Consider the following 26,770-nt stretch of genomic DNA (forward strand, 5'->3'; position numbering starts at 1 on the left):
TCGAGAAAATGTTTGTTTTTGTAATTAGTATTACGATTGTTTGACTAGAAAGCTCCACTAAAAGGCATGTTTTGAAACTAACTAGCTTTTGTTCCAGAAATTGGTGATTTTCTTTACAATTGGGAATGTTTTAGAGTGAAGATATAACTGTTTTTATAAGGAAATTCATCAGCAAATATTTAGTGCACTAATCAGTTTGCAAACTGCATTTGTCTTTAGGGAAAATAGTCAGCAAAATAGAGCTAATGAATATAAATTATTTAATGAGCTTTTCTTTTCTTAAAACATTTGTGCTAAGAAATGTCTCGTGTAATTGCTTCTGCTTAATTTCTAGTGAAAACTACAAAGACGCGAGGATCATTTACAAATGTTTTCAATTAAGGGTGAGTCATCCAGTCTCATACGAAGGTTTAAAGGATTTATGTGTGTGTTTTTCTAAATATAAATATTGGGTATCTTTTTTTAAATATATAAATAAATTAAACATTTTTGACAATTAGTTGATGAAATTCCCTTCATAGTTATTTACACCTTTAATGTAGCGAACTTAAGAAACATATTTATTTAAGGAAATCAAGAGTCATGCAGTAACTCTTGATTACTGTCAAGAATTATTCAATACGCGCATTTAGAAGCTAAATTCGATCTGGTGCAGTTTCGATTTCTGGTGGAATATTACGTATCCGTCAGTCTTGCTTGTCGAAAGTATTGAACTGGAAGTAGCCTGTCAAATATGAAGAGTGAAATTCAATACTTTGAAAATAGAGGAATCCAAAATGCTTCGTTTCTCTTCAGACAATCTATTAGCCTCATCATTCAACTTTGTGTGTGTGTGTGTGTGTGTGTGTGTGTGAGAGAGAGAGAGAGAGAGAGAGAGAGAGAGAGAGAGAGAGAGAGAGAGAGAGAGAGAAAAACCCACCAACAAAGGGATCTATACCCACGGCATTAGTTCCGTTGGTGTAGTAAGGACTAGACACATTAGCAGAGCAGTTCTCTCTCTCTGGACAACGAAATTCATCTCCCACCTACAGAAATTCACAAGCATCACGTCCCACCGCGGGAATTGAACCCATGACCCATTGGTTGCAAAATATAGGTATGCCACTATCAGACAAACTCGAAATTTCAACCATATTTGGAATATAGTTGAAATATACAATCTCTAGAGATTGTATATTTCAACCACTTCTGACCAAATTTGGAATATAAATATATCATATTTCTTAAGGTAAAGTTCTCTTAGAAGTTCAGCACAATTAGACTTAAATGGGAGGAGGTTCAGGGTATGAGAAAGAAAAAATGCCCGAAACCAGGAACTCTGTGGATTCGCCCGATATTAACATTATATTAAACGACTGGTTTATTTACTTTATAAAAATTAGATTTTAAAAAACGTCTTCTATGTAAACGTCTGCAAAACATTAAGAAAGTAAGATTTTATCTGCTGTTTAGAATTTATTGAAGAAATCAGAGGTGAAGTGCAATTTCCTGTGTGGCTGGCACAGTATATGGCTTTTTCGCTTCCAACCAACAGGCTGTGGGTCCGAATTCTACTGTGATACAGATATTTGTAAAAAAATTTATTTTTGGCAGGGATAAGTGTTGGGGCATTAGAGAGAAAACATAGAACATAGAGCTGTAATTATTTTACTTTCATAATCTCTATTTATGGTATAATGCTAGCAAAAAATAGAGACGGGAAAATCAGAGAAACCGCATCGGAAAATAAGAATCAAAATTTAATGTGCAGCCTGTCAGTTAAGTCATTAACTCGGTAGCATCACTGCAGATAAAACATTAAACAACGTAAACTTAAAAACCTAGATGACGTCACACAGTTATTCCACACTTAAATGTGAACATTCGTTCGGAAGATCGGGTTTACAATCCTCTTTATTTCACTTTGGTCATATATAGCTAACGTACGGTCCATATTAAAAGATTAAGACTGAGTGCCATTTTTGAAAAGCAGAATCTAGCAAACCTCCTCCCCGTAATATTACATATTGCCAATTGGACTGGATTGCCTGCAGTACACACTTTTCCATAAAAAGACTTCTTTTAAGGAAAACAAAAGGATTAAGCTTCTTTATAAGAACACGGTATTCCAACGGTTTTATTCTAGAGCTTCTGAATCAATCTTTTTATTAAGAAATCATAAATCTTCTAATCTTTCTTAAATAAAATCGAGCATGAATACATTTTTCAGCCTGCGCTTTAAACTAGTCTTGTTACGGAAACAAAACTCAAAATTGGATCTTCAAGAAGTCTCGCTTCCCTTCTCGTTCTGTAAATCGCTCTTGGGAATTTTACAAAGCCTTCGTAACCAAAAGAGCCAAAAAAAAAAAAAAAAAATTTGTTTTGCATAAAAGAATTCCGAGACTATTTCGGAGTCATATTTTGTAAGAGTGGAAATGCAATCAGATCAAGAAAGTTACGGAATTTTGCTGAAAAAAGAGAACTTTTGAGTTTGTGCAGAATTTTGATTTAAAAGCTAATTCAAAATTAATAAGTTTCTATTATTTAGATTATAATTTGGTGTATTCTAATAGACGTTTTTAATCTAAAATTATGAAGATTATTTTACTTAAACTGAATATATAATATTGATCTTTATGAAATATAAGTTTTTTTAGCATGATTCATTTCTTTATATTTAGAATGATGTGAAATTTGCACTTAATATTACTGTAGATTGATGCAATTCGTAATATTGTTTTTATATGTAACAAACGGTATGGATGTACCTCTGATAGAAATGTTTTGTTCAACTTTTTTCTAACAGTTTTTCTTCTTTCTCTACTTTCACTAAGCTTTCTTTTTCCTTTATCAATCTTCATAAGTTCTCAATAGAATTGTTTTGACATCCTCTTATCCTTTGATGTCATTATACTCGGAGGAGAAATAAGCCTCGCTCTGTCTTTCTCCCTGTAAGGTTTTTGGATGAGGTTCGCCAACAAGATTACTCGGAGACTTATTTTCGCGTTAACTTTTCGTTAAGAGATTGAAAAGTTTCTCTCGATAATCTAGAAGTTTTTTTTTTACTTTAGTATATATTTAATGTCAGTGGTTCTGTATTGGCATTCATGCTGAATGCCATTTCTTCGGTGCCTTTTTTGTTTCGTTAAAAGTTGTCACAATTCTCGCTCAAAACTTGGTAGAATATACAGGTTTTCTGTAATAGGAAATTAAAAATAAATAACTAAAATCACAGAATATTTCTTACTGGACTTATTTCAATTCGTTATTTATAAAGTGACGTAATCAGGAAACATGGACGATACAAAAATCAAAATAGCCTACGAAAATTTATTATGGTTTCAATGGGACTCCATAATCACATTTCTCTGTGTGCTGTCAATTAATCTGCCGAAAGTTGTGTTAAAGTAATGCAAAAGGTGAGCCTCTTACTCCTACTGTTGCCCTCAAGGGAAAAAATCCATTAAGGAAGTGCAACAAAGACAACTATTAGAAAGTAACTAGATTCAGGTTTTGGATTTAGTGGCTTGATGTCGTATACCCGTGTGTACTTGCGCAGTTCTTATTGGTAGGAGAAATTTTCTAGAAATAATAGTTTGTCGTAAGAAATTGAATGAAGCAGCCTTCTCTTACAAAGATGGAAATTCTTGAAATTGTGTGTCAAATATCAGTTAATATCATTTAGTTTTCAAGAATCTCATTTTTACTGAAGGATACAAATCCGGTCATTATACAAAACAGTATATTTAGTCAGCGGATGATGTTCATTTAACTGGCGACAGATCTCTACCATGCTGAGAGCCGAAGATTAAGTTTCCCGATCTGACACCAAACATACCATATTTGGTGTCAAATAGAGAAAAAGGTGTTCTTTCTTTTACCGGGCAATAATTTTCAATTTTAAATCTCTGAAAATGGCATCAACAACCTTTTTAAAAGAAATCATTTAACTGCTAGTTAACTGAAATATCAGATACTGTACTTAATTCAAGTTGTAATTAGAAATACAATCTAATTGTAATGCAGTTTAATTATTTCAGACCAAAAGAATTCTTTTTCTTATTTAATTGCCTTGATTACTGAACTATTAAGTTAAATTAACTATTAATTTAAAAGGTTTTAATGAGACCAATTTTGCATGAAAGATGTAAACAAAATAATTTAAAAGAAATTAAAACAAACCTAAAAATACGTCTCCGTTTATTCAGGTTATACATATGTCATATCAGCAAGCATATTCGGAACTTAAATTATACGTTTTTTAACAGGATGAAAACCAGGAGCGAATGCTGGTCTTGAAATTCACGCTTGCTCTTGTTATCATTCAGGAAGTGAGAGGTGTGATTGAAGTCTGATTAGCCGAATAATGAATTACTGACCATTTTAAACTATATATTTAGGCATTTATGTACATTTAATCATACAAATACAACATTTATTTTACAAATGATATTCTATCTTTTTCACTTTAGCTACTTGAATACAAATTCTACCTTACGGTTCTTCTTTATGAACTAGTCAATAACATCGTCATTAAAAGTTGGTTGTAACTTAATTTTCCCAAGCAACACGCACACTTGTAAAGGCTGGCTGAAACTTACTGGCTAGAGCTACTTTGACTGCGTATGGCCTGTGTTTAAGGCGACGTGAAGGGAGCGGAAATGGCTATGCGCGCGGATGAAATCACAGTGCTGCAGCGAGGACCTGGAAGCTCCCACAACCGAGCAAGCCAAGGTAGCTTTCACTAGACGAGCAAAAATCGGCCTTCGATACAACGCAAAGTTCAATTATTGCCGCACAAGCTTAAGACGTCTTCTGTCTACAAAAATAAAAGCTTAAATGGAATGCTTATAAATGCATGCATTTATTAACAAATAAGTATTACTTCTTTCTCAATTAATGAGCTTGCGCAGCAAGCATGGAGAATTCGCCCCCGAATGAAAACGTTCATTTATCGAAGTAGTTCAGTGTGAATGTGTACAGATTAGATGATCGTTTCAGTTAGTTTAATATTATCCTCTCGAGAGGTAAACGCGGCCTAATTAAGAGAAATGAGATGGACAAAACTTCGAATACAGCTATCTCTCAAAGCGTCCCTAAAATTAGTACACAAGAAAAAGTCATTCAGATCTACGTACAATAACTCGTTTGTCACACACTATCATCGCAAAAGTTCATGAAAATGTTGGGTGTGAAAATCGATCAGAAATAAAGACTGCAGTGATCGGACTTCTGGGGGTTGGGGATAAAATGTTTTCTGATCAGATGAATCCAAATTTGTATTTTCTGCCAAAACACTTGTGTTGGCTATCGGAGACAGTCAAATTGAGACGGTGACGTATATTTTATAAGCTGTACGAAATGCGGCATCTGGAATGGAAAATGTTCTCGTCATAAATTGGGCTCAGCTGTCTCCGAAGAAAGAACAGAATGATACTATCTATTCAAACAGTATTTCCTATCCCAAATTCCCCACGATGGTATTTTATTCTGATAAATGCCTTCAGGTAGTGCTGGAACTCTATTGTTTTCAGATGTGAGAAATCAGTTAACCGGAGTGCAGTGGTTGGCTGAGTGGTTAGCATATTCGCTCTCTAGGTTTGTGGGATTCAAACCTAGGCTTTAGGTTTGAATCCCACAGGGGGATAGGCATGGATACTCCTAAATATTAGGAGTGAAGTGATCAGAGTGTTCCACATTTGGAACTTTTTTCAAACTACTTCCAGTGTCCTGGCAGAAAAATGTAAATTTGGATTCATATGATCAAAAAAACATTCCCCCCCCCCTTCTATAGCAATGTTCCGGTTATCTATTATTTATCACAACCATTAGTAATCTACTATAGATTTACCATTTCTTGTGGATAGGGCTTACATAAAATAAATTATCTCCACCCTATCTCAGTCCAATTGAGATTAAGGAGGCGTCCTCTACTTTCATGACTAGAAAAATTACTGCATGTAACTTAAAGTTATCTTTTCAAGCATTAAATCTCGTAAATCTTGTCATATCGAATTTAAGCTGTCAGTATGGCACTCGACAATCTTACTCGACACTGATGTAGGGTTTCTAATTTTGTTTGGAGAGGTAGTTGAGTTATTAGCTGCGCTATTGAGTATTATAATGGATCTTTTCGGAAACTGACAAATTTTATACTGATAAGTTTGGTGAAAAGAAATGGGATGATGTGAAAGTAGAGCTCTTAGATCAATTTAAATGAACTGAAAATCAAATTAAAATCAAGATACTTTAGATTGAGATATGAGTAGGATTAGAACACTAACTCGAATGAACGTATGTCACACGACAGAACACACACACATACACACACACAAAGATAAATTGTCCGGTAAGCAGGACTATTCTTTTAAAATTATCGCCTTCAAATCCTTTCAGATATTGTCGATTTGAAGGCGAAAGTTTTAAAAGCGTAACAGTCTGTCTTGTTGTTGTGCCTGACATTTTCCACCTTTAGTTTTCTAGATTACTTTAGTTCTCTGTGGTTCTTCGTGTTTCAATTTTAAATTGATCATTTTAAATTTGTCTACATCGTTTTAATAATTTCAATACAATTTAATCATCGTTTTCAAGTTGATAATCATGTTGTAATGTCATGGACTTTTACTGTAGCTACGTCCACTATGAAATGCACAACGCTGTTTCATTGGATAGACTTGAGCTCAAATTCCGTTTTGGAACCTTAATGGGAACTTTTTTTCCCCTGCTGAAAAACAGATGAATCAGCAAGAGAATATACTCACTGTCAATCTTGCAGACTTTGGTATTAGGATTAACCGCCCTCTCATGTAAATGCGTCGCATTGAAATATATTGGAGCCATGCGTTTATGATAAAACCAAGTTAGCCGTGAAAGGTCCAAGACATTAATGAAAGATGGGTTTAGAATCCAAGTGCTTCATTAGTTACAGAACTGGTATAAAAGAAAAGAAAATATAAAAGGAAAAAAGCTGCACTTACTATGATATCCTCGCTTTTCTGCATGCATTAGGAGATTTTAATACAATACTGAAGGAATTATTTATCAATAAATTCCATTTAAATGTTTTCAGTTGTAAACACGGAGCTAAAATGCATTAATTTGCATTATTCACCACCACATACAACAGCAAAAGTTTACATATTTTTGTCAGACGATAAATGGACACTATAATCGAATTTTCAGTTCTATATTTACATTATGATGGCATTAAAATTTCAAAAGTTGCATTCAAATGTCCGCATAATACCCAAAGTTATCATTTTATTTTCTGTAAAACGCTTTATTCCAGTAGAATCGACAAATGTAATTTAAGATGCTGTCGATCATGTTCTTTGAAAGGGGAAATAACTGATTGATCTTCCGCTCAATGCCTTACAAATACTCCCATTGGGCTGTTCATAACTCTCTAATAATCTACGAAGTTTTTTAATGCAAGGTCACTAAAACATCCTTACATAGAAAGAGAGAGAAAGATAGGAAACATTAATTCCATATGTAAATTTCATTAGATTGAGCCCTTCAAACCATTTTCAATTTCGATATTTTCAGAAATCCTAATTTATAATTCAAGTTAAAAGATTCTTGAGCATCATAGATGACTGTGCAGCAAATAAAACTAAAGTCATCATTTATTACTAAGAAGTACTTCGTGATCCTCCTCTGGTTGAAGTTACGGTTTAGAGATGGGTGATTCTGACTTGTTAACTGTCTGCTCAAAAGGCAGAAATAAGTGAATCGATTGAATAAAGAAAACGTAAAATAAAGTGCTTCATTGATCCATATATTAGTTTTAGTGCAATTCCCATAAGTCTTCTCTTGAAAACAGATGCGGAGAAGAAGTAAAATAAATAAACGATACTTTGAATAGCTGAATAAAGATCATATTTATAAGTAGACAGATAGTGTTATCTATCTATTGAATAGATCGATATCTGTAGATGCATTTATATATAGGCAGTTAGATAAATATGGAAAATTCTTTAATATTATATTATATTATATTATAGCCGAGTGGTCAGCGAATCCGGCCTGGGCATGGATGTTTGTGATTGTCTGTCACCTTCATACATTCAGTCACACGACTATATACCTCCCAAGATGGAGTGGAGCACCATGGGATATATAGACCCAATCATCCTGCAATGGGATTTCAGCGGACCCTGCACTGACGTAACTCTAGGAGGAAGAAGATTATATGATATTATACTCATCGAAATGAGAACAAATAAAAAAAGGAGTCTTAGAATAACTGGATACTGTCTTTTCCTGTCAAGTGTCATATCCATCCAGGAGATTGACTCTTATGGATCTCTACCTGAGATTCATAATGTGCAGTATAAAAATAAGATGGAGACTCTAATCTCTTCCATCTTATGTCTGTGTTCACGGGACCAGTTCTCAAAGACGAAAAACCCGAGTTTCCGGGAGGAAAAACCCTCCACCTTATGAGATCAGCTAACTGATCACTTGATTGAAAACACCTGATAACTGTTCCTCAGGTCTTAGACAAGATTCGAACCCGGCGCTTCCCAACCAGAGGACGCGTGTAAACCAACTGAGCTACGGAGGCTCAACTGGATACTACTATTTCATTATCAATGTACGGAGGCTGTTTATAAGACTATATTTATACAGAAAACAGATTACCTTTAATCATCATCATTTACATGGTCTTTTTCGAAGTAACTACCGTGAGACGCGATGCATTTGTCCCAACGTTGCGTCCACTTCTTAAACACATGTGAAAGTCCGTTTTTTGAGAGTTCTTTCAAAACCGCCTCTGCAGCTTTTACACGTGCTTTTGCTTTCGAAATGGCGGCCTCTTAGTGCTTTCTTGAGCTGAGGAAACAGCCAGAAATCGCACAGTGCGAGATCAGGACTGTATGGAGGGTGTGGTAGGATATCTATGTTGTTCTTCTACAAAACGTCCACTACACAACCAGCAATATGTGGCCTTGTATTATTGTGGTGCAATAAGAAGCCATTCTTCAGCAATGGACGCTTCCTTTTGATGTGCTGTACCATTGCCCGTAAAACATCCGCATAGTATGAGCCGTTTACAGTATTCCCGGGTTCTACAGCGTGTTGGTAAACAATGCCTTCGTAGTCAAAAAACATTATGGTCATAACTTTACCAGCCGATTTTACAGTTTTTGCTTTCTTGAGGGTAGGCAAAGACGGATGCTTCCATTGACTGCTTTGTTGTTTCATTGTAGGGTCATAGTAATACAACCAAGCTTCATCTGCTGTAATGATGCGTTTTAAGAAGTTGTCGCCTTCTTGTTCCAGTCTTTCTTTCCATTCTGTGCACACATCCACTCGATGCTGCATTTGCTCCGGTGTCGAGTTTGGGAATCCATCGAGCGCAAACACGTTTCAGTCCCAAATGTTCAGCCATGATTGAGTGAACACTTCCCACAGAAATATTCAGGACAATATGCAGCTGGCCTACTGTAATTCTGCGATCCTCCTTGATGATAATCGCTGCTGTGTTGATCATTGTCTCTGTGATGGACGTTGAAGGTCTTCCCTCACGTTCAAGATCTTCCACATTTTGCCTTCCTTCCTTAAAAGTTTTATGCCAGCGAAAAACACTTGCCCTCGACATTGCTTCATCGTGGAAAGCTTCGCTTATCATATTAAAAGTGTCCGATGCCGATTTTTGCAAACGCATACAAAATTTAATCGCATAACGCTGTTCCAAGGACGCTTCCATTTCGACGACTGGTCGCACCTTTTAGGCACGCCGAAACAAGCTTGCGTTTAGTCACGTGACACTCTGGCACATCAGCCCGTATACGCCATCTATCAACCTCTTTTGTTAATACAGACAGCAATATTTCTTTATTCCACAGAAATTAATATTGTGATGAGTGGTTTCGCGACAGTAAAATTAGTCTTATTACTTATTGAACAGCCTCGTATAATAGGACTGAAATATTCAATTCCGGTCTGAATGAGAAATCCGAACGAGACGAAATTGTTTCAAACCAGGACGAATCAGGTCTACTCCTCCCCATAGATTGTCCATCTCTCTCTCTCTCTGTTAGTATTGGACAGAGTTATTCGAACTACCAAATTCAATATGGAGAAGCACACTTAAAAAGATGTGTAGTTTCTGGAGATGTATAAGTGATGTTTTAAATGCTCATAGTATGCTTGGTAGTTCTGATTCTTATTATATATAATTTCCAAGTTTATAGTGTAGTCGAGGTTAATACACAGGGAAACACTCAAAGAAGATTGATTAAAATGTGAATGCATGGTGTGGATGGAGGATTCGTGGCAATGTCTAATTTTATATCACATTATTCTTACGATAAAATGTTATTGGCAACTTGATGGTGTGTGTATTGAGAACAGTGCTATCCATCTAAGAAACAGACACTCAGACTGCACACTTTCGGAATAATTTTGTCAGAAAAGAGATCCGAGCGACTTTCATAAGTAACAATAGTATCACAAACACTTTCATCCGAAAGTGAAAATATCCTTACGGAGTGAGGTAACTTGAGATCATTCCGATGGCAGTTTCATGAAGGTAAGGGTAGAAGACTAGCATCTGCTGCTACCCTCTGAGTATCACCGAAGTGAAGATTCGTTTGGTCGCGTGAAAGACAGCCACTCTAAGTGAAAGTGAAGAGAGTACACCAGAGTTATTTTTCATTAAACAGATCAGTTTGTCTTCTTTCTCCTAGTTCTGGAGAAAATCGATAGAATGTATGATGACGTAGCGAATGGGTTTTCCACCTGTGAGACGTAATTGACGAAGAGTGTTGTTTGATGGCATTCACGCACGCACGCACGCACAAACACACACACACTGAGAGAGAAGGGGGGGGGGATTTTAAGTTCTGAAATAGCGACACACATCTTTTCTCATTTAGAATCAGTTTAATAATTTCAGTTATGCAGTTAAGATGTATTTTAATTTCGTAGCTGACGTGGAATTTCGTTACGGTAATGCAGTTTTCATAAGAGCAACTTTAATTTTTAATATTTACACTCATAAGGAGAATGCTCTTTTCTAAGACCCTCATGTTACTCGTGGTCACAGGTTATATATATTTAGAACTGCCATGGCAACAGAAAGTTCTGCTTTTAGTAGCCCAGTAGTGAGCTGCTCATTACCATTTCTAAACGTTTTCTTACATTTAAAGTTAACAGGAATAATACTGTACCTCATTTCAATGTGAACTAACCCAGTACAACTTCCAAACATCTCTGTGTTCATTTCCAGTTTACGCCAAAAAAATAAAATAAAATAAAATTACACTTTTGAATAAAATATTCTTAAAAGTTAAAAGTCAATCTTAAAAGCATATTCTCAAAATATTCTATGGCACTTTTAAAAAGTATTCTTTAAGTATGAAGAATATTGGATGGAGATAAAATAAAAGATATCCTAAATTGGCCTCCGTAACTTAGTCGGAAACAATGATATCTTAGTTGGAAAGACCTGAATGCCAATCCCATCTAGGACAAAAAGAAGAAGGTTACTTGATCCGAAGATGACTTAATCAGTTTCATACCGATGTGTTCAAGGTTTTTCTCTACTAAAACACAAGTTTTTTTTTTTCCAAATCTCCCAGAAGAACATACGCTATTAACAGACACAGGTTATGTTACCAACTTTCTTGGTCGCGATAGGCCTTTGAGCGTGACGGAAATTATCAGCAGAATCCCTCCACTGGATCAGCTGAAAAGCTTAATCATCTCCTGAGAAAACAAATAAATTCTTTTTAATCTTAAAGGTAATTATTCGTTATTTTTTGTTGACCTCATACATGAGAGGTTATATACTCTATAACACAACAGTGCCATATATGGGCACAATAACGTTGAAGTGAAAATAACGTTCGGGACTCGAACCCACAATCCTCAGATTAGGAGACCCATGCCCTATCCATCAGGTCAGAGAAGAAATGTTTGATCAAGAACTGCTGATTCCTCTGAACTGTTTGGATCTCACTGCGATAAGAATTCACAAGTACGACAACATCGATAACAGTTTTCTTGATTATAAAGAACTCTATGTGTTTTATTCCAGCATATTTCCATAATACTAACTGTTGGCTGTAGAGTCGGTTTCTGAATTTTTTTTCCTTTCATTTTCTCTTTTTTTAGGCTTTTCAAGCTGCGAATGAGGAAAGACACATCGGTGTTCGCGCCTGACGTGGTGTTTGAATCGTCCAGCAGGGGAAAGATTGATTACGATACTTCGAAAGTTCTCAGAGGGCATCTGGAAGGTACTGTCAAGTTTCTGTATTTCTATATAGTCTTGTGTTTTTTGCCATTCTCTGCCAATACTGATCTTAATTTCTCCATAGCAAAATGTTCGTTATTTTTCTGACTGATTCATCAGTAAGTCTCGAAACAGGTTTGAATCTAGCTAGAAGGACGCATGCAATTTACAGACTTGTAGCCTTATTTACTTCGGGCTGTAATTCAAACCAAACGGAATCCAAGGAAGCATTTAGTACTCCTAATGATCTACTGGCTATAGTAAGAAGTTTAGAATTACATCCATGACTACATTTATCGACATCTTCCTTGGCGGCCATTAAAAGGGTAACCACTAAAGATGTCTTCTCATCCAAACATGGTTTTGCACTTAACCGGACTGGCCACTTCAGCAATGCAGTTTCTTCACACGTGTCAATAATATGCTGAAAGCTAACAACGACTCGAGTATGGCATCGGCAGCTATTTGATAATGGTTTCCGTTTTGGGGCAGCAGGTTCGAACACCAATAGATGCAGCGGGAGTTCTCATATTGTGAGCTCCCGAATAGGACAAGTTCAAGAAAATACACAAATATATTTATTTTTAAAAGATAAGAAATATCTGACGCACTTATTCAAGAAAATAAAAGATAAAGGAAAGAAAAAAATACTTAAGGTATTCTGTTTAATGAACAGGTTTTGATAACTGTTAACCCCTCCTAGGGATATATGCCACATTCTTAAGGAAAAGAAGTTTTGGAATTGGATAAATTACAAAACATTATGGTGAGAGTTATTTAGTTAAAGATTATTCACTCTAGGGGAAGAAGACCTGCAGGAAATCTCATGTTAGCGATTATTATTGCTTTTGTGACTTCAATAGGGTTTTTTGGAAAGTTCTGATAAACGCTTAGAACAAAAATTATATCAAAACGGCTGATATAACCACAAGAAAGAACATACTAGTAGCACAGTTATGAAGGTAACTTATGTTATGGTAGCAGCTGCTTTAATCTCATTTTTGTTTTAGGTGTTTATCAGAACTTTTCACCCCCCCCCCTCCCTCGTATATCGTGCCTACTTACATTTACTTGTTTGATTTTTTTTTTTTTTTTTTTTTGAGAAATTTAACAGCGATCTGTCAAAAGTATATTTCAGCTCTGTTCAACATACGATCTTGGAAAAGAGGATTCAAATTTTTATATTATTTACTTTGTAAAGCAGCAATGAATAGGTTTTTGGAGACGTAAAAAAGTGAAAGAAAAAAGAAATGATGGAGAAACAAATGAATGTCAGTAAAGTACAATGAATCGTGTTGATTGATTTCACAACAAAATGTTTTAAAAATTAATCTTAGTATTATAGTAATGCATTTATGCTCCTGCCTGCCATACATATACTGTTATGAACTAAATAAACAACTACGCTTAATAAAAGCATTTCAGGAATTGCAGATAATCGTAAACGATGACTAAAAGCTAATCACGCATTAACTAATACAAGAAAACCTTTGCCTGCTAATTAAAACCAATTCAAAGACATATCAAAAGATTTATTTTTAAAACAGAGTAAGATTGTATAGGAAAAGTATCCAATTGTTTAAAAAACATCATGAAACGTACGTTAAAAATGGCTAATTCGCAGGAACCTCCTCAAGAAGTATTTATTTATTCATCGGCATATATCAATTCTGTAAAAATTCATTTTTGGTTTCGTTTTAAACTTTTCACGAATCATACTCTCACGAAGCTCCTGAAGACCACAAAAATTCAAAAAGATTCCTCATAGGAATCACTTCAATTATGAATTCCAAAATGTTATGTCACTCTGAACAAAAAAACGAAGTTGTTTTTCCTCCCTTAAACACGAGGTGTTGTTCCAGTGTTAAACTCATTTAAAGTGAAACGTGGTCCACTCACACAGATAAAATGTTTCTAACCATCATTACGCTTCTGTTTATTTGCATCATCGTTTTCCAGAATGCGAACAAAGCCGAACGCTGTTTTATTTCCGATTCTAATCAGCCCAATTGGTGCCGTCAACTGCTAACTCGCGATGACAAACGATACACAATTCGCCAGCTTTAGAAATCATCACCCTTCCTTGTTTCTCTTTCATTCAAGTCAACAATGTTTCCATCTGTTGTAGCAACTCTCGTTAATTTTGTAAGAAATCTTTCTGTTTTTTTTTTCTTTGTTAAAGAAAAGAATTTTCGCCGAGAAAAATAATGTTCATAAATCATCAAATGTTTTGTTGAGTAAACAACTGGATGTTGTTATCTTTTTTTTGCAGAAATCTTTCACACTTCAAATTATTAGAAGAACATTTATTCAAGGTGAAAAACTATCTGAAGTTATGTTAACGCTGAAGATCGTTTACTTTGGCTATTGACACTAGGTTTTTTTTTTTTTTTTTTTTTTTGCGTATGGCACGCTTAGCCTACTTTTAATTATCTTCACTATTTGGTTTTTATTAAAGGACTCAGTTCTTATACGTGACGTTATAGAGATCATTTTTTTTGTTATGTCGTCATGGGAGACTCGTGCATATTTCAAAAACAATGTACAAAAAGAAAATTCAGAAAAAATGACTGACGAGAAAATTTAGATTGAAAGAGAACGGAATGTTTTTGGAAAAAAAAAATTTTTTTTTAATTCTTAAGACATGGGTTGCAAGATGCTATATTCCTATGCTAGAATCATAAAAAAATTGTGTTCCATAAAGAAAAAAACATGGAATAATGAAATTAATAAACTGTTGCTGTCATCACGTCTTTTCAAGTATGTGAACTGAATATTTATTAAAATTCTTCGGTTAAAATGTTTCTCTTCATATAGGTAAGAATCAGTGTTATAAAAAACAGGTTTTTTTTTTCCTTTTGTACATAGTTATTTGTTTATAATTGCAAATTGTTTATAATTTTTAAGAAATGAGCCTTGAAGGCTTCATTTCTTATTAAAACTTATTTAAAAAATAATAAATTAATTAATCCGTTATAGCTGAGTATAAGGATAACCAGAACAGGACTGTCGGGGCACTTTAATCCTTAAAGAAAAAAAAAAGGAAAAAAAACACGCATCAAAGAATGCATGTATTGTGTATTCGGATTATTTTTTAAAAAATAAAAAAAATCCTTCAACATAGTCAGACTGGTTTTTCCCTTTGAGTCGTTTCCGACCGTAGGTGACTTCGCAAACATGCGAAGTCACCTACAAAGTATTCCTGGTGAGGTTTTTAAGGGTAGTTCACCATCGCTTTCCCCAACCTCCCCAATTTTATCCACGTTCATGACCGGCATATGGCTGGGACGTATTCATGACCGTAATCCATGTGGGTTCACGGGCCAGTGTGCCTGTTCTGGGGGGACGAAAAATCCCCTACCGCCGTATGAGACCGGATTATTCGCCTTTAATCGAAAGATAAAGGTTCCTCACGTTATGGACGGGAATCGAACCCAGGTCTTTCCGACCAAAGGACTTCGTCTATAGTGACGCATATGGATAATTTTATTCTTCATTTAAAAAATTGCTCATGATTGTTTGCTGCCCATGTTTATTGTATTATCTAAAATTATCGTTTCGCATTTAATTATGAATGTTCTTATAGATGCTAACGCTCAAATTTCGTTGTTTGATTTTATGTATTCCTATTGCATATATATTTCTTAATTTTATTTTTATATTTTTCGTAAATGGATTTGATCTTTTTAATACCTTTTTAGGATGTGCAATATCTATAATATTCTTTTCCGTACGCGTCTAAGTAAGTAAATAAAGTAGCATAATAATAGCCAATTAAGTGTAAAATCAAAAAGAGGAACAACTATTGTTGCGTAATCAATCAATCCAAACTAAACATGATTCATTTTCTTGTCATTATCAGTTAAGGAAAATCAAATAATGTTAAAATCACCCAAGATCATTCTTCGTATTGACATATATAATTTCTTTTCTTCTATTTATTTAATGAAATTATTTCATTCTTAGTCAATTGTGAAAGCAAACTCTGTACACTTTATTTGGTCATTATTTCAATAACGACAATGCTTATTCATTCGTCTTGTGCAATATCACGAACAAATTCATGTTTTTTTTCTCCCTTAACCCAGCAGGGTTATCATTAATAATGCACCGATGAGAACCATGAATGATCCACAATATATTTATGGTTCTTTCAACGTTTCATTCATGTAGGATTCATATTAAAGTGCCTGAATTAATAAAACATTACAGACCTCGATAAAATTTGCTGTAAATTATAGCGTAATTAGTTAATTGAAAGGGGCGCAAAAGCTGTCAGCAAGCATAGGAAATGATTGATGGAGGACAAATTATGATATCAGCACTTTTATTAAACACGAAATGATTTTATATGATTAAATTTAAAATACAGTACCTTAAAAAAATAAAATTTCAGCTTTGTTTTCATTCATAGAATGCAAAGTAAATTACTATTTTTGTAAATATTGATGGAATTCAACTGCTCGTGTGAATTTTTCTTTTACTTTTAAATATAATTAAATTCATTGATATTTTTAACAATGATATTTGTTAAGAATATTTTTAACAATGATATTTGTTAGAATATTTTATTAAAAATATTTTTAACAATGATATTTATTAAAAATATTTTTAACAATGATATTTGTTAAGAATATTTTTAACAATGATATTTATTAAAAATATTTTTAACAATGATATTTGTTAGAATATTTTTAACAATGATATTTGTTAAGAATATTTTTAACTGATATTTGTTAAGAATATTTTTAACAATGATATTTGTTAAGAATATTTTAACAATGGTATTTGTTAAGAATATTTTTAACAATGGTATTTGTTAAGAATATTTTTAACAATGGTATTTGTTAAGAATATTTTTAACAATGGTATTTGTTAAGAATATTTTTAACAATGATATTTGTTAAGAATATTTTTAACAATGATATTTGTTAAGAATATTTTTAACAATGATATTTGTTAAGAATATTTTTAACAATGATATTTGTTAAGAATATTTTTTAACAATGATATTTGTTAAGAATATTTTTAACAATGATATTTATTAAAAATATTTTTAACAATGATATTTGTTAAGAATATTTTAGCAATGAGATTTGTTAAGAATTATTCGCGTATAGCGAATTCGTTTTTACCATATGTACTTTAGGTTTATTTATTTCAAATAAAATATATGATTTTCTCTCATTTCAAATCGCCTTTATGCTTCGAAATAAGAGAAATATTCGAATCGTTTAACTATTTACGCATTCAGTGTTATTTGATGCAACCTACCGTAGCTCAACGTACTGGATCTTAATTCAAGTGGTCAGTTCAGTCTTGCAATGAATCAATAAACATATCTTAGCTCGCTAAAGGAATATCTCATGTTAATTATAACTTTCAATGAGAGGCAGAAATCCTTGTTGGAAAGAAAGCAAATAAACAAACAAAAATATCTACTGTGCATTGAATTGCAGTGTTAGTATTTTAAGGGGAATGAGGGAATAAAATGTCACCACTGCTAAAATGCAATTCTAGTACGTAATTTATTTTCAAAGAATCTTTTACGCTCCTAAAGTAAAAAGAATTTGTCGTTCATTTGCCGTCTTAATGCTTCCTTTTTCTTCCAATCAGTCTTTCACCGTAAGGTTTCGTGGAATGAATAAAAGACAGAGAGAGGATATTCGGGAGGACGTGGCAAATAATCCTAAAGTAATGGCTGTTACTATGGTAGTACTGTATTGTCTGCTCCTAATGAGCAATTAGGACAAATAGCCGCAATTTCCATCCAGAACGAGAGAAAATAATGAGATTAATTAGCAAATAAACTTAATTGGAAGTAAACATTTAGACAAGTCTATGATTTTATTCACTTCCTTCCAATTAGCCCGATTACTTTTCATTTATATCATAATTGTCACTCGTAATGAATTAATGGCGTCTTTGTCTTAAAGAGTTGTCTGTTATGAAGGCTTCTTTCTTCAGCGTGGTCGATATTAAATCTTTTTTCCCTCTTTTATTGCTTCAACAAATACACTGAAACCTTTGATCACTAAGCGAAGGCATGTAACAATTTTTGAAATAAACTCCGAAAGAACATTTAATTTAATCAAAAGATTTTGCAAACGCAACTAAATCCCCAGAAATGACGCTTCGGTTTTTAACCATTCATTAAGTGTGTGTGAAAAGCTAAGCATCTAAAGAAACATTTCGCTTTCGTTCTACTCCACACCTCATAAAGATAGGTAATGCAATTACAAACGACGTTCTTGGTAATAAACTATTGTCTGCTTAGTTATCAGTTACCATGACAACTATGACAATGTTTAGATTTTGCATTTTTCCCCCTCTCCACTAAACCGAAAGATAAAAAACTATTTCGAAAATTTCTTTAAATCGTAAAAATTCATTGACACAAAATTCTCCATTTTTGAAAGTCATTTTCGATGTAAATAGGCTTTTTTTCTCCTTTCTCTCCCTCTTGAGATAAGATTAGAGGTGATTATGTTTAACGACGACTGTCTTAAGATGTTTTTTCCCGTTTTTTTTTTTTTTTTTTTTTTTTTTTACATTTATAAGGCTATCTAGAAAAAAAAAGAAACTCTGGTAATGCTTTTTGAAGGGAAAATTGAATAAGCATGAAACATCATAAAAAAATGCACCAAGAAATAAAACAAAACTTTTCAAGAAAAAAATAGCTTGCAGACATGGTTTCAGATCGTTGTTCAATTAGTGAAAGAAGGATAAAATGCTGTTAGAATTTTCCCTTTTCTATTTGCTTACTTAATTTTCGATTAACTTTTTGTTCCGTCTTAACGATATCTCCGATGCGATGCGTTCTCCATCAATAAGATATCTTATCTCCACAAAATTTTCAAGACATACCCTTATGGGCTCTAAAAACATCACATCATAACCCACTTTTATTACTGTTATGTGTCTCAGTTTTTAGGTGATCCGATAGGGTTTTATATATTTGTTCAATAGAAAGAAAATGGCTCATGGAATATCGCACCATTTGTGTATTTCTCTATAAATATGGCCAGCTCTCTCTATTGTTAAACCAAGGTCATCACAATATTCACAATACATTTTTAAATGCATTATGAATATTGTTTAGAACAGACGACACTTAGTTTTTTCTAATTGTTTATGTCCGTTTTGTCATCATTGTTTAAAAAGATATTATCAGACATTTTTATAACGTGAAATAAAACTGCACGTTACTAAACGTGCAGTTTTATTTGCACTGTTAAAAGACTAAACACAGATCTCTGGTATTTTAATTGTTATAAAATGGAACTTGCCAACAAAATCGAAACTAAAATGCAGTTTAATGAAATTAATAGGGGGAAAAAAACTTGCCGAGAAAGAAAACGTGTGTCAATTGAAATTGGATTAAGTTCTATTAGATTATTGTCATTGAATAGTATTCGGAATTGGTATGATGTCTTAACACGCCCACGCAATTGGTTGCTCTTCAGGCATTGTTTTAAAGATTAAAAGAAACAATAAATCACATTTGGGGTTTTAAGACGCTATCTATGGCAGAAAACGGCCGCTATTTATCGACTAAACGTTTTCTGTTAGTTGTTGTTTCTCTTTGACTTATCTCAGAAGTCAAAACAAAAGGATAGAAGGTTGAAGTGCGACTTCACTTACATCAATCCTTATCAGATCAACACGAAACCATTTAGGGATACCATAAAAAATGTATTCATTAACTGCAACTGAACTCTATTTATATTCGAAATTGCTGCTAAACAAACTTAGAACAAATTTATTTATATGAATACTGTTATTTTTTTTTAAATATTTTTTTCAAAATCTTTTGCCAGATGACGAAGAGTCCTCCGTGGAAGGGGTTTTCACTGCCGACGGCCTACTAGACGGGATGGTGAGAACGAAAAACGAAGAGTTCTATATCGAACCCGCCCTTCGGTACTTGGAACCTTCGCCTCAATTCCATTCGATCATTTATAGACTCTCTGACGTCCACTTTCCGCTGGGGAACCAGACTTGTCTTTCTCACTTCCTCCGACAAGAGACAAGACGTTCGTTGTCTCCTGTTTCGACTCTCTCATCGTCATTCCCCCAGGGAAAGCGTGTAAATAACCTTGTAAAAATGCAAAAGTCCTCCTCATCTTCGCGATCTTTGCATGACTCCAGAGGCACTACTTTTTCTACATCGAGTTTCTTAGATATATATTTTCACAAGGAACAACTAACCGAAAACTGCAAACACTTCATCCAGAATAGGACTAGACGAGATCGTTTTCCTTCGACCCGACAAAGTTCGCCACTTCCGCAGCGGCCGTCGGACTCTGCTGCGAACGTCGGCGAAAGAACTTCTCAGGACTCGTTTCTAGCATCCACAACGACGTACAGCAGCCACTCACGACTACGGCAGCGGAGGTTTCTCGAGGAGACGGACTTGTATTGGAAAGACGTGGACTCATTACACTACAAAGACTACGACAGATACGGTGACTCGGAGCCCTACGGTGTGAGGTCAGTGCAACGGACGCACTGGTCGGAAGATCGACCGGATAGGCACGTGGTTATCGATCCGCAGAAGACGACGTGCATGCTGTATTTGCAGGCCGATCATCTCTTCTTTCAGAAGATGGGAAGCGAGGAAGCCTGCATCGAGACGATGACGCGGCACGTGCAGAAGGTTAACAACATTTACAGGGCAACAGGTGAGTGTAAACACACCCCGCTTTTTAAAGCGGCGTGTCGTAAAACGCAACCTAATTACTGGTCACAAATATTAAACCTGCGTGATTACGCTGTTGAAAACTTTGACGATGGATGAACAACTCTTTTTCAAACAGCACGTCAGCAACCTCAGGTAACAAATGCTTTGGGTAATGTTTTTTGAATAATTTACTTCTTCTTCTCATTGTCATTTATTCGTTTTGATTTATGGATGAAAAAGAGTTTTAGAAGCTACTTATTTTAACCTTTGATCAAGCAAAAATGAGACGTTAATGCTCTTTCATTCATATTTAATAATGTGTGTGTGTGTGTGTGTGTGTGTGTGTGTGTGTGTGTGTGTGTGTGTGTGTGTGTGTGTGTGTGTGTGTGTGTGAGAATCCCAAAATCCTTTGGGATTCACAAGCTGAAACAGTTATGTTTATAAACACAAGTGACGTAATATATTTGAAGAAAAACACCAGATAAAAAAATTATTAATCCATAAGAAATCCATGATTTGATTTGTAGCCACGTGATCGATAGCATGCTTAACCTATTTGCGTTTTCATGAGTTGCCTCTGTATTGCACAACTTAAACTGTGTTCTTGTCTTAGTTTAAGGCATGTTAGGATTTCATATTCAGCAAATACTCTTCACACTATTCATGTTTTCTCTTATTCCTTTAGTTTCGTATCACTAGCCAGTTCCAAATACGGCTGAATGGAGCTTGTCTCGCACAATAAGCGACTGAGATCGCCTCTTTCAACTGACGCATGCGAACGTTGTTTAAAAAAGAGTCTGAAAAAAGTCTTAATTTAATACGTAATAATTGAGTATTTTTAAAACAAAATAATAATCCCTATTTTCTTAATTCATCCACATTGTAAAAAGTAAGGAATGAGCGACTAAATCAATAAGTATAATAAATTAAGCATCATTAAAATTCATCTGAATTAATTGTTAAGCTTCGCAAATCGCAGATATTTAATAGCTTGCTTATCCTATATTAAATTTTTTGAAATAGTTAATCGAACTATGCGATCTATTTTAGAAACGCATTTCGGGTAGGCATTTTTGACTTGCACTCAGACATCTGGTTTGAGGGTAGGTAAGTCACTGATTAAATAAGCCAGAGGTTATTCAATCAGTGGCTGTCAGTCAAATGAATTTTTAAGAACACTTGCCCCAATAATTAAAGACCAAATACGATGTACCTTCAGTGTGGAGTCTTTCTAGTAGATCAATACCGAGGCAACTGATGAAAAGTGTGTCTGTTACCAAACGCGTTATCGAAAACATTTTTGGTTTCACATTGGAGTCTCTGTTTGCCATTGCTCTGATAAGAATTAAGGATTTCATCTTTCTTTTATGAAATAATTCGTTACACAGAATTTAAGCATTCAAAGGAAATTACAAAAAATAAAATAGTGATACTCAAGGAAACGTTCTTTTTAGAAATACAGTAACGGAAGAGTTTATGGTTTTAAATATAACCCAAAAGATGTGGACAATTTTAACACATATCCTAAAAATTTTTTTAAATTATGATAATAAATCTTATAAGGTATAAACTGCAGCTTAGTTTGAAAAGGAATATTTGAATTAAATTAATGTATTGTATATAAACAGCATGATACTTGACCTACTCTAGTATTCTACATGAGATAGGGTTTAGTGGGGGGGGACTTATCAAAAGAGGTTAATTTTAAGTGGAAACAATAGCCATTAGATTAAATTGGGGCAAGGGAGAATTAAAAACTGCTAATGAATTTATATTAACATAAAATTGTTTATAATTATTTAATAATTATTATAGCTGTTGTGTTTTAAAACGATTTTATGAATGTGAGAAGCTGCGGTAGTCGACAGTTAACAAACGAGGAGCAAAATAATCTAAGGTAGGTTGGTTGGCAACCACGGTAGGAATTAAGAACATGGCTTCTCTCTCGATCTCTCACTCATACACATCGAACTCATTCATATTTCAAACCCTGTGGCTCAGTGACTCATCTTAGATTGGTACACCTTGGGCTTTTCCCTCTAGTCAAACAAACGAATCTGACTGATACAATGCCCTGAAGTTCAATGACTTTAAGGGTAACTCTAAAACAACCAGTCGATATACACTTTCCAAATTATTTGGACAACAAGTAAAGCACCATATTAGATTTTATTCGATAGTATTAGTATAGATTGCTTTGATGGAGATGATTCGTAGTAGAGGTTCGGTGTAGTGGTTGAGACAGTTGTAGGTGTCCTCCCGCGATGAGTCTTCGGACTCCTTGGAGGTATCAGGAATAATAATAATATTATTAGTAGTATCACGTAATACGAGGTTTTACTAGGAATCTCATAATTGTGAATATCATCAAAATATGCAAAATTCTGTAATTTGTAAGTCTAATTTCCTTATAAAAATAACTGCAGATAATTAATATTGCTATATATTAGCAACTGATTTGTATTATTTTTCCCATAATAATAATGATAATTTTTTTACACTCACTTTTAGTTATGACAGTCTGTAGGTATTTACCCTTCTTGGTATTTGGATTTCCAAAAACTAGTTTATCCTCCTTAGAACCCCCCCCCCTCTTTTGTTGTAATTTACATAAAGTCCTTTAAAGAGAGTCTGGAAGTCGTTTGTCACCAAGGATTCCTTTTAAAAACACCATTTACTTGCTTTAACGACATCACGCGCACCAATGTTAATCTTTGGAATGAATCACCTAGCCACGCTTCACTTCGAGGTCGAATTACAAGAGCTTCACGGACGAACTATTGAAGCACTAGATCTACGATAACTTAATACAGTGTAATTTACATGTCCGAGGTTTATTAGTATAATAACAACTGTCACACGATTATCCAGTCATACGTTAATTGCTGATAATCAACACACACACACAACTACAAGCTTCAGTCGCGAAAAGGATATCCGACATCGAATCCTTCCACATAGAAAGGATATTTTAGTGAGAAACAAAACATCGTGATTTTAAACGACAGAAAGAGGGGTTGTGTTGGGGTTATTTGGAATTTCGACTAAGGCTGCGAAGCCAGTATATTAACTGCATGGGTTCTGTAGCTGGTTTGCCTATTTGTTTGGATGAGAAACCATACCGCCTGCATATAAAATCGATCAGAAAACCTAAGCACATTATTATAGGACATCAATAGCCCTTAAAAAGGATAATTGGACTCTCTTATGTTAAAAACAAAAATAGTAATAATTCATTAAATAAATATAGTATCCTATATCACAGTGTCTTATTTCACAGTATCTAGGATAGCATCATAGTATTCTATATCTTACTATCTATGATAGTAACATAGTTTCTTATATCTTACTATCTATGATAGTGCATGTTCTGTATTATAGTATCTACTGTATCAATATCATGGTGTCTTGTACCATGTATCGTATAATCCTTTATCATAGTATCATAATGTTCTGTATCATATGTTATAATAGCCTTTATCATAGTATCCTGTACATCCCTTGAGGGATATCTGGAAATTGATAATCATCTTCTTCTTCTGCAGGTTGTCCCACTTAAGTAGAGTCGCTGTTCTCAGTGAGTTTCCTCCACATCCTCCTGTCTTGGGCTGTAACCACATCCAAGTTCTTCATCCTCAAGTCTTCCTCCATCATCTCCCTCCATCTCTACTTTTGCCGCCCGCGTTTCTTCCTCTCTTGCACATCCATCTGCATGATCTTTCTTCCCACATACTCTTCCTCCCTCCTCATCACATGACCAATATCATGTGATGAGGAGGGAGGTATCTCAACCTTGCCTCCTGTACCTTTGTTCCTAAGTTCGTGACTTTCACCGTTCCCCTTACATAGTCATTTCTCAGACAATCCTTTCTGGTCACACCGCACATCCACCTAAGTATTCTCATCTTCGCTAACTCCTCCTGCTGATGTTATTTTTCCTCAGGGCCACAGTTTCCATAGCATAAGTCATAGCTGGTCTCACTGCTGTCCTGTAGATTTTGCCTTTTAGATTGATCGGCACCCTCTTATCGCATAGCACTCCAGCCATCTCTCTCCAGTTCCTCCATCCTGCTTGTATCCTGCCTCCCACTTCTTTCTCAGCCTCTCCATTCTCTTTCACTGTTGAACCTAACAGTGGAAATTGATAATCCTAATGATGATAAAATAGATATCATAAAAGAATCTTCTAGTGTGGATAATGTCAAATTTCTGATCTACTTTTTTTTTTTCAAATCAGATCTTAATGTCCATTTACTCTTCTCGTGTTTTTATCTCCCAGCAACCGTGCATGACTAGTTGCTTTGGTATCTGGGGAATTTGCCGATCAATACCGGATGTCAACTGCAGCCGTACACAAGTAAAACTCCCTACTAGACCCTTGTTTTAAGTGAATAGCCATAGAAGGTCACTATCAGATCTATTGTCGATACGCATTCTTCTTTTGTGTTAACTTTAGTTGTAAGTGGCTTGCCTGGGGTGCAATGTACGTCACATGCTGAGTGCGTCTTATCTACTGCCTTATAAGAAAGCCACAACCTACGCAAGAAAATCCTCGCAAACAAAGAAGATATCCTTTTCCACTTATCAAGTTTGATTCGGTGTCATGTTTTCTTTATAAGTGATACAGTGTGTGTGGCAAAGAACAAACATCTCCAAGAAAATGATGTTTCTGTCTATATAAGTAAACGGTGCTGATTTCTGTTCCGTCTTTTACTGTTGGCATTTCTTCTTGTTTACTTTCTAAGACAGATTTCATTCTTTTATTTTGGAAGTGCTAATATCATCGCAGATTTACGAGAACTAAATAGTAAAGCCTATATCAATTCTGAAGCATAATCGTTAATTTAAAAAAAAATGTTTTTTAATTTTTAAAAAAATTAAAAAAAACTATGGGAGTTTTCCCAGATACATAAAAAAATAGGTATTTATAAGTAGATAATAACTGGGTTAAAGAAGGGGGGGGGATATACAGGGTGTCCCAAAATTCACGCAAGGAGTAAGTTTGATAGAAAACACGGGTTTTTAATTAAAAATTGTAATTTCTTATTGATTCATAAAGTATACAGTATAGGGTTATGCATGGCATAGCATATCGGGTAAATGGCCTCCACGGCTTTGCTGGCACATACTCACTCTTTTATCGAAATTTTCCATGACCGTTTTGCATAAATGTAGCTGAATTTCATTGATACAGCGCTAAATTTCCTCCTTCAAGGCGTGGGTGGTCGTGGGCTTGTTGGCATAAACCTTAGACTTCAAAAATCCCCAAAGAAATCCAACGGCGTTAAGTCACATGATCTGGGCGGCCAATTATGATCACTAAAACGGGAAATTACACGACCAGGAAATGACTCATGCAGTAATTGAATTGTTTCTCGGGCTGTATGGCATGTGGCACCGTCTTGTTGAAACCACATGTCGTCCACATCCATATCTTGCAATTTAGGCACAAAAAACTGGATTATCATGTCGCGATAGCGAGCACCATTAACTGTTATTGCCTTACCAGCCGCATTTTCGAAGAAGAATGGACCGATGATGCCTCCAGCCCAAAATCCGCACCAAACAGTGACACGTTGTGGATGCATTTGTTTCTCAACAATCACTCGTGGATTTTCTGAACCCCAGATGCGACAATTTTGTCGATTAACGAAGCCATCAAGATGAAAATGAGCCTCATCGCTGAAGATGATTTTGTTCGAAAAATAAGCATCCACTGGTTGTTATTCCATAATCCATTCAACGAACTCTCTTCGCTGTGTGTGGTCATTTTTAATAACCCTGAACTGTCAGCTGTCACGCTGTCTTTTTTTTTCTCGTTGGCAACACTTTACCGCACAAATGGCGCTAAATTTAAATCTTGC

General features: G+C 34.8%; 1 protein-coding gene across 1 annotated transcript in view; it reads left to right on the top strand.

Moving 5' to 3' along the window:
- Positions 1-26,770, top strand: part of LOC150093665 (disintegrin and metalloproteinase domain-containing protein 10-like) — a 332,641-nt gene that overhangs the window by 83,621 nt on the left and 222,250 nt on the right. The window contains exons 3-5 of the mRNA XM_090413243.1: positions 12,106-12,227; positions 20,044-20,273; positions 20,517-20,907. Of these exons, the coding sequence (XP_090269369.1) occupies positions 12,106-12,227; positions 20,044-20,273; positions 20,517-20,907 (743 nt within the window). The remainder of the gene's footprint in view (positions 1-12,105; positions 12,228-20,043; positions 20,274-20,516; positions 20,908-26,770) is intronic.

The sequence above is a fragment of the Typopeltis vanoorti genome, chromosome 23, assembly GCF_054136105.1.
Source record: "Typopeltis vanoorti isolate ZY-2024b chromosome 23, IOZ_Tvanoo_1.0, whole genome shotgun sequence".
NCBI classification, from domain to species: domain Eukaryota; kingdom Metazoa; phylum Arthropoda; class Arachnida; order Uropygi; family Thelyphonidae; genus Typopeltis; species Typopeltis vanoorti.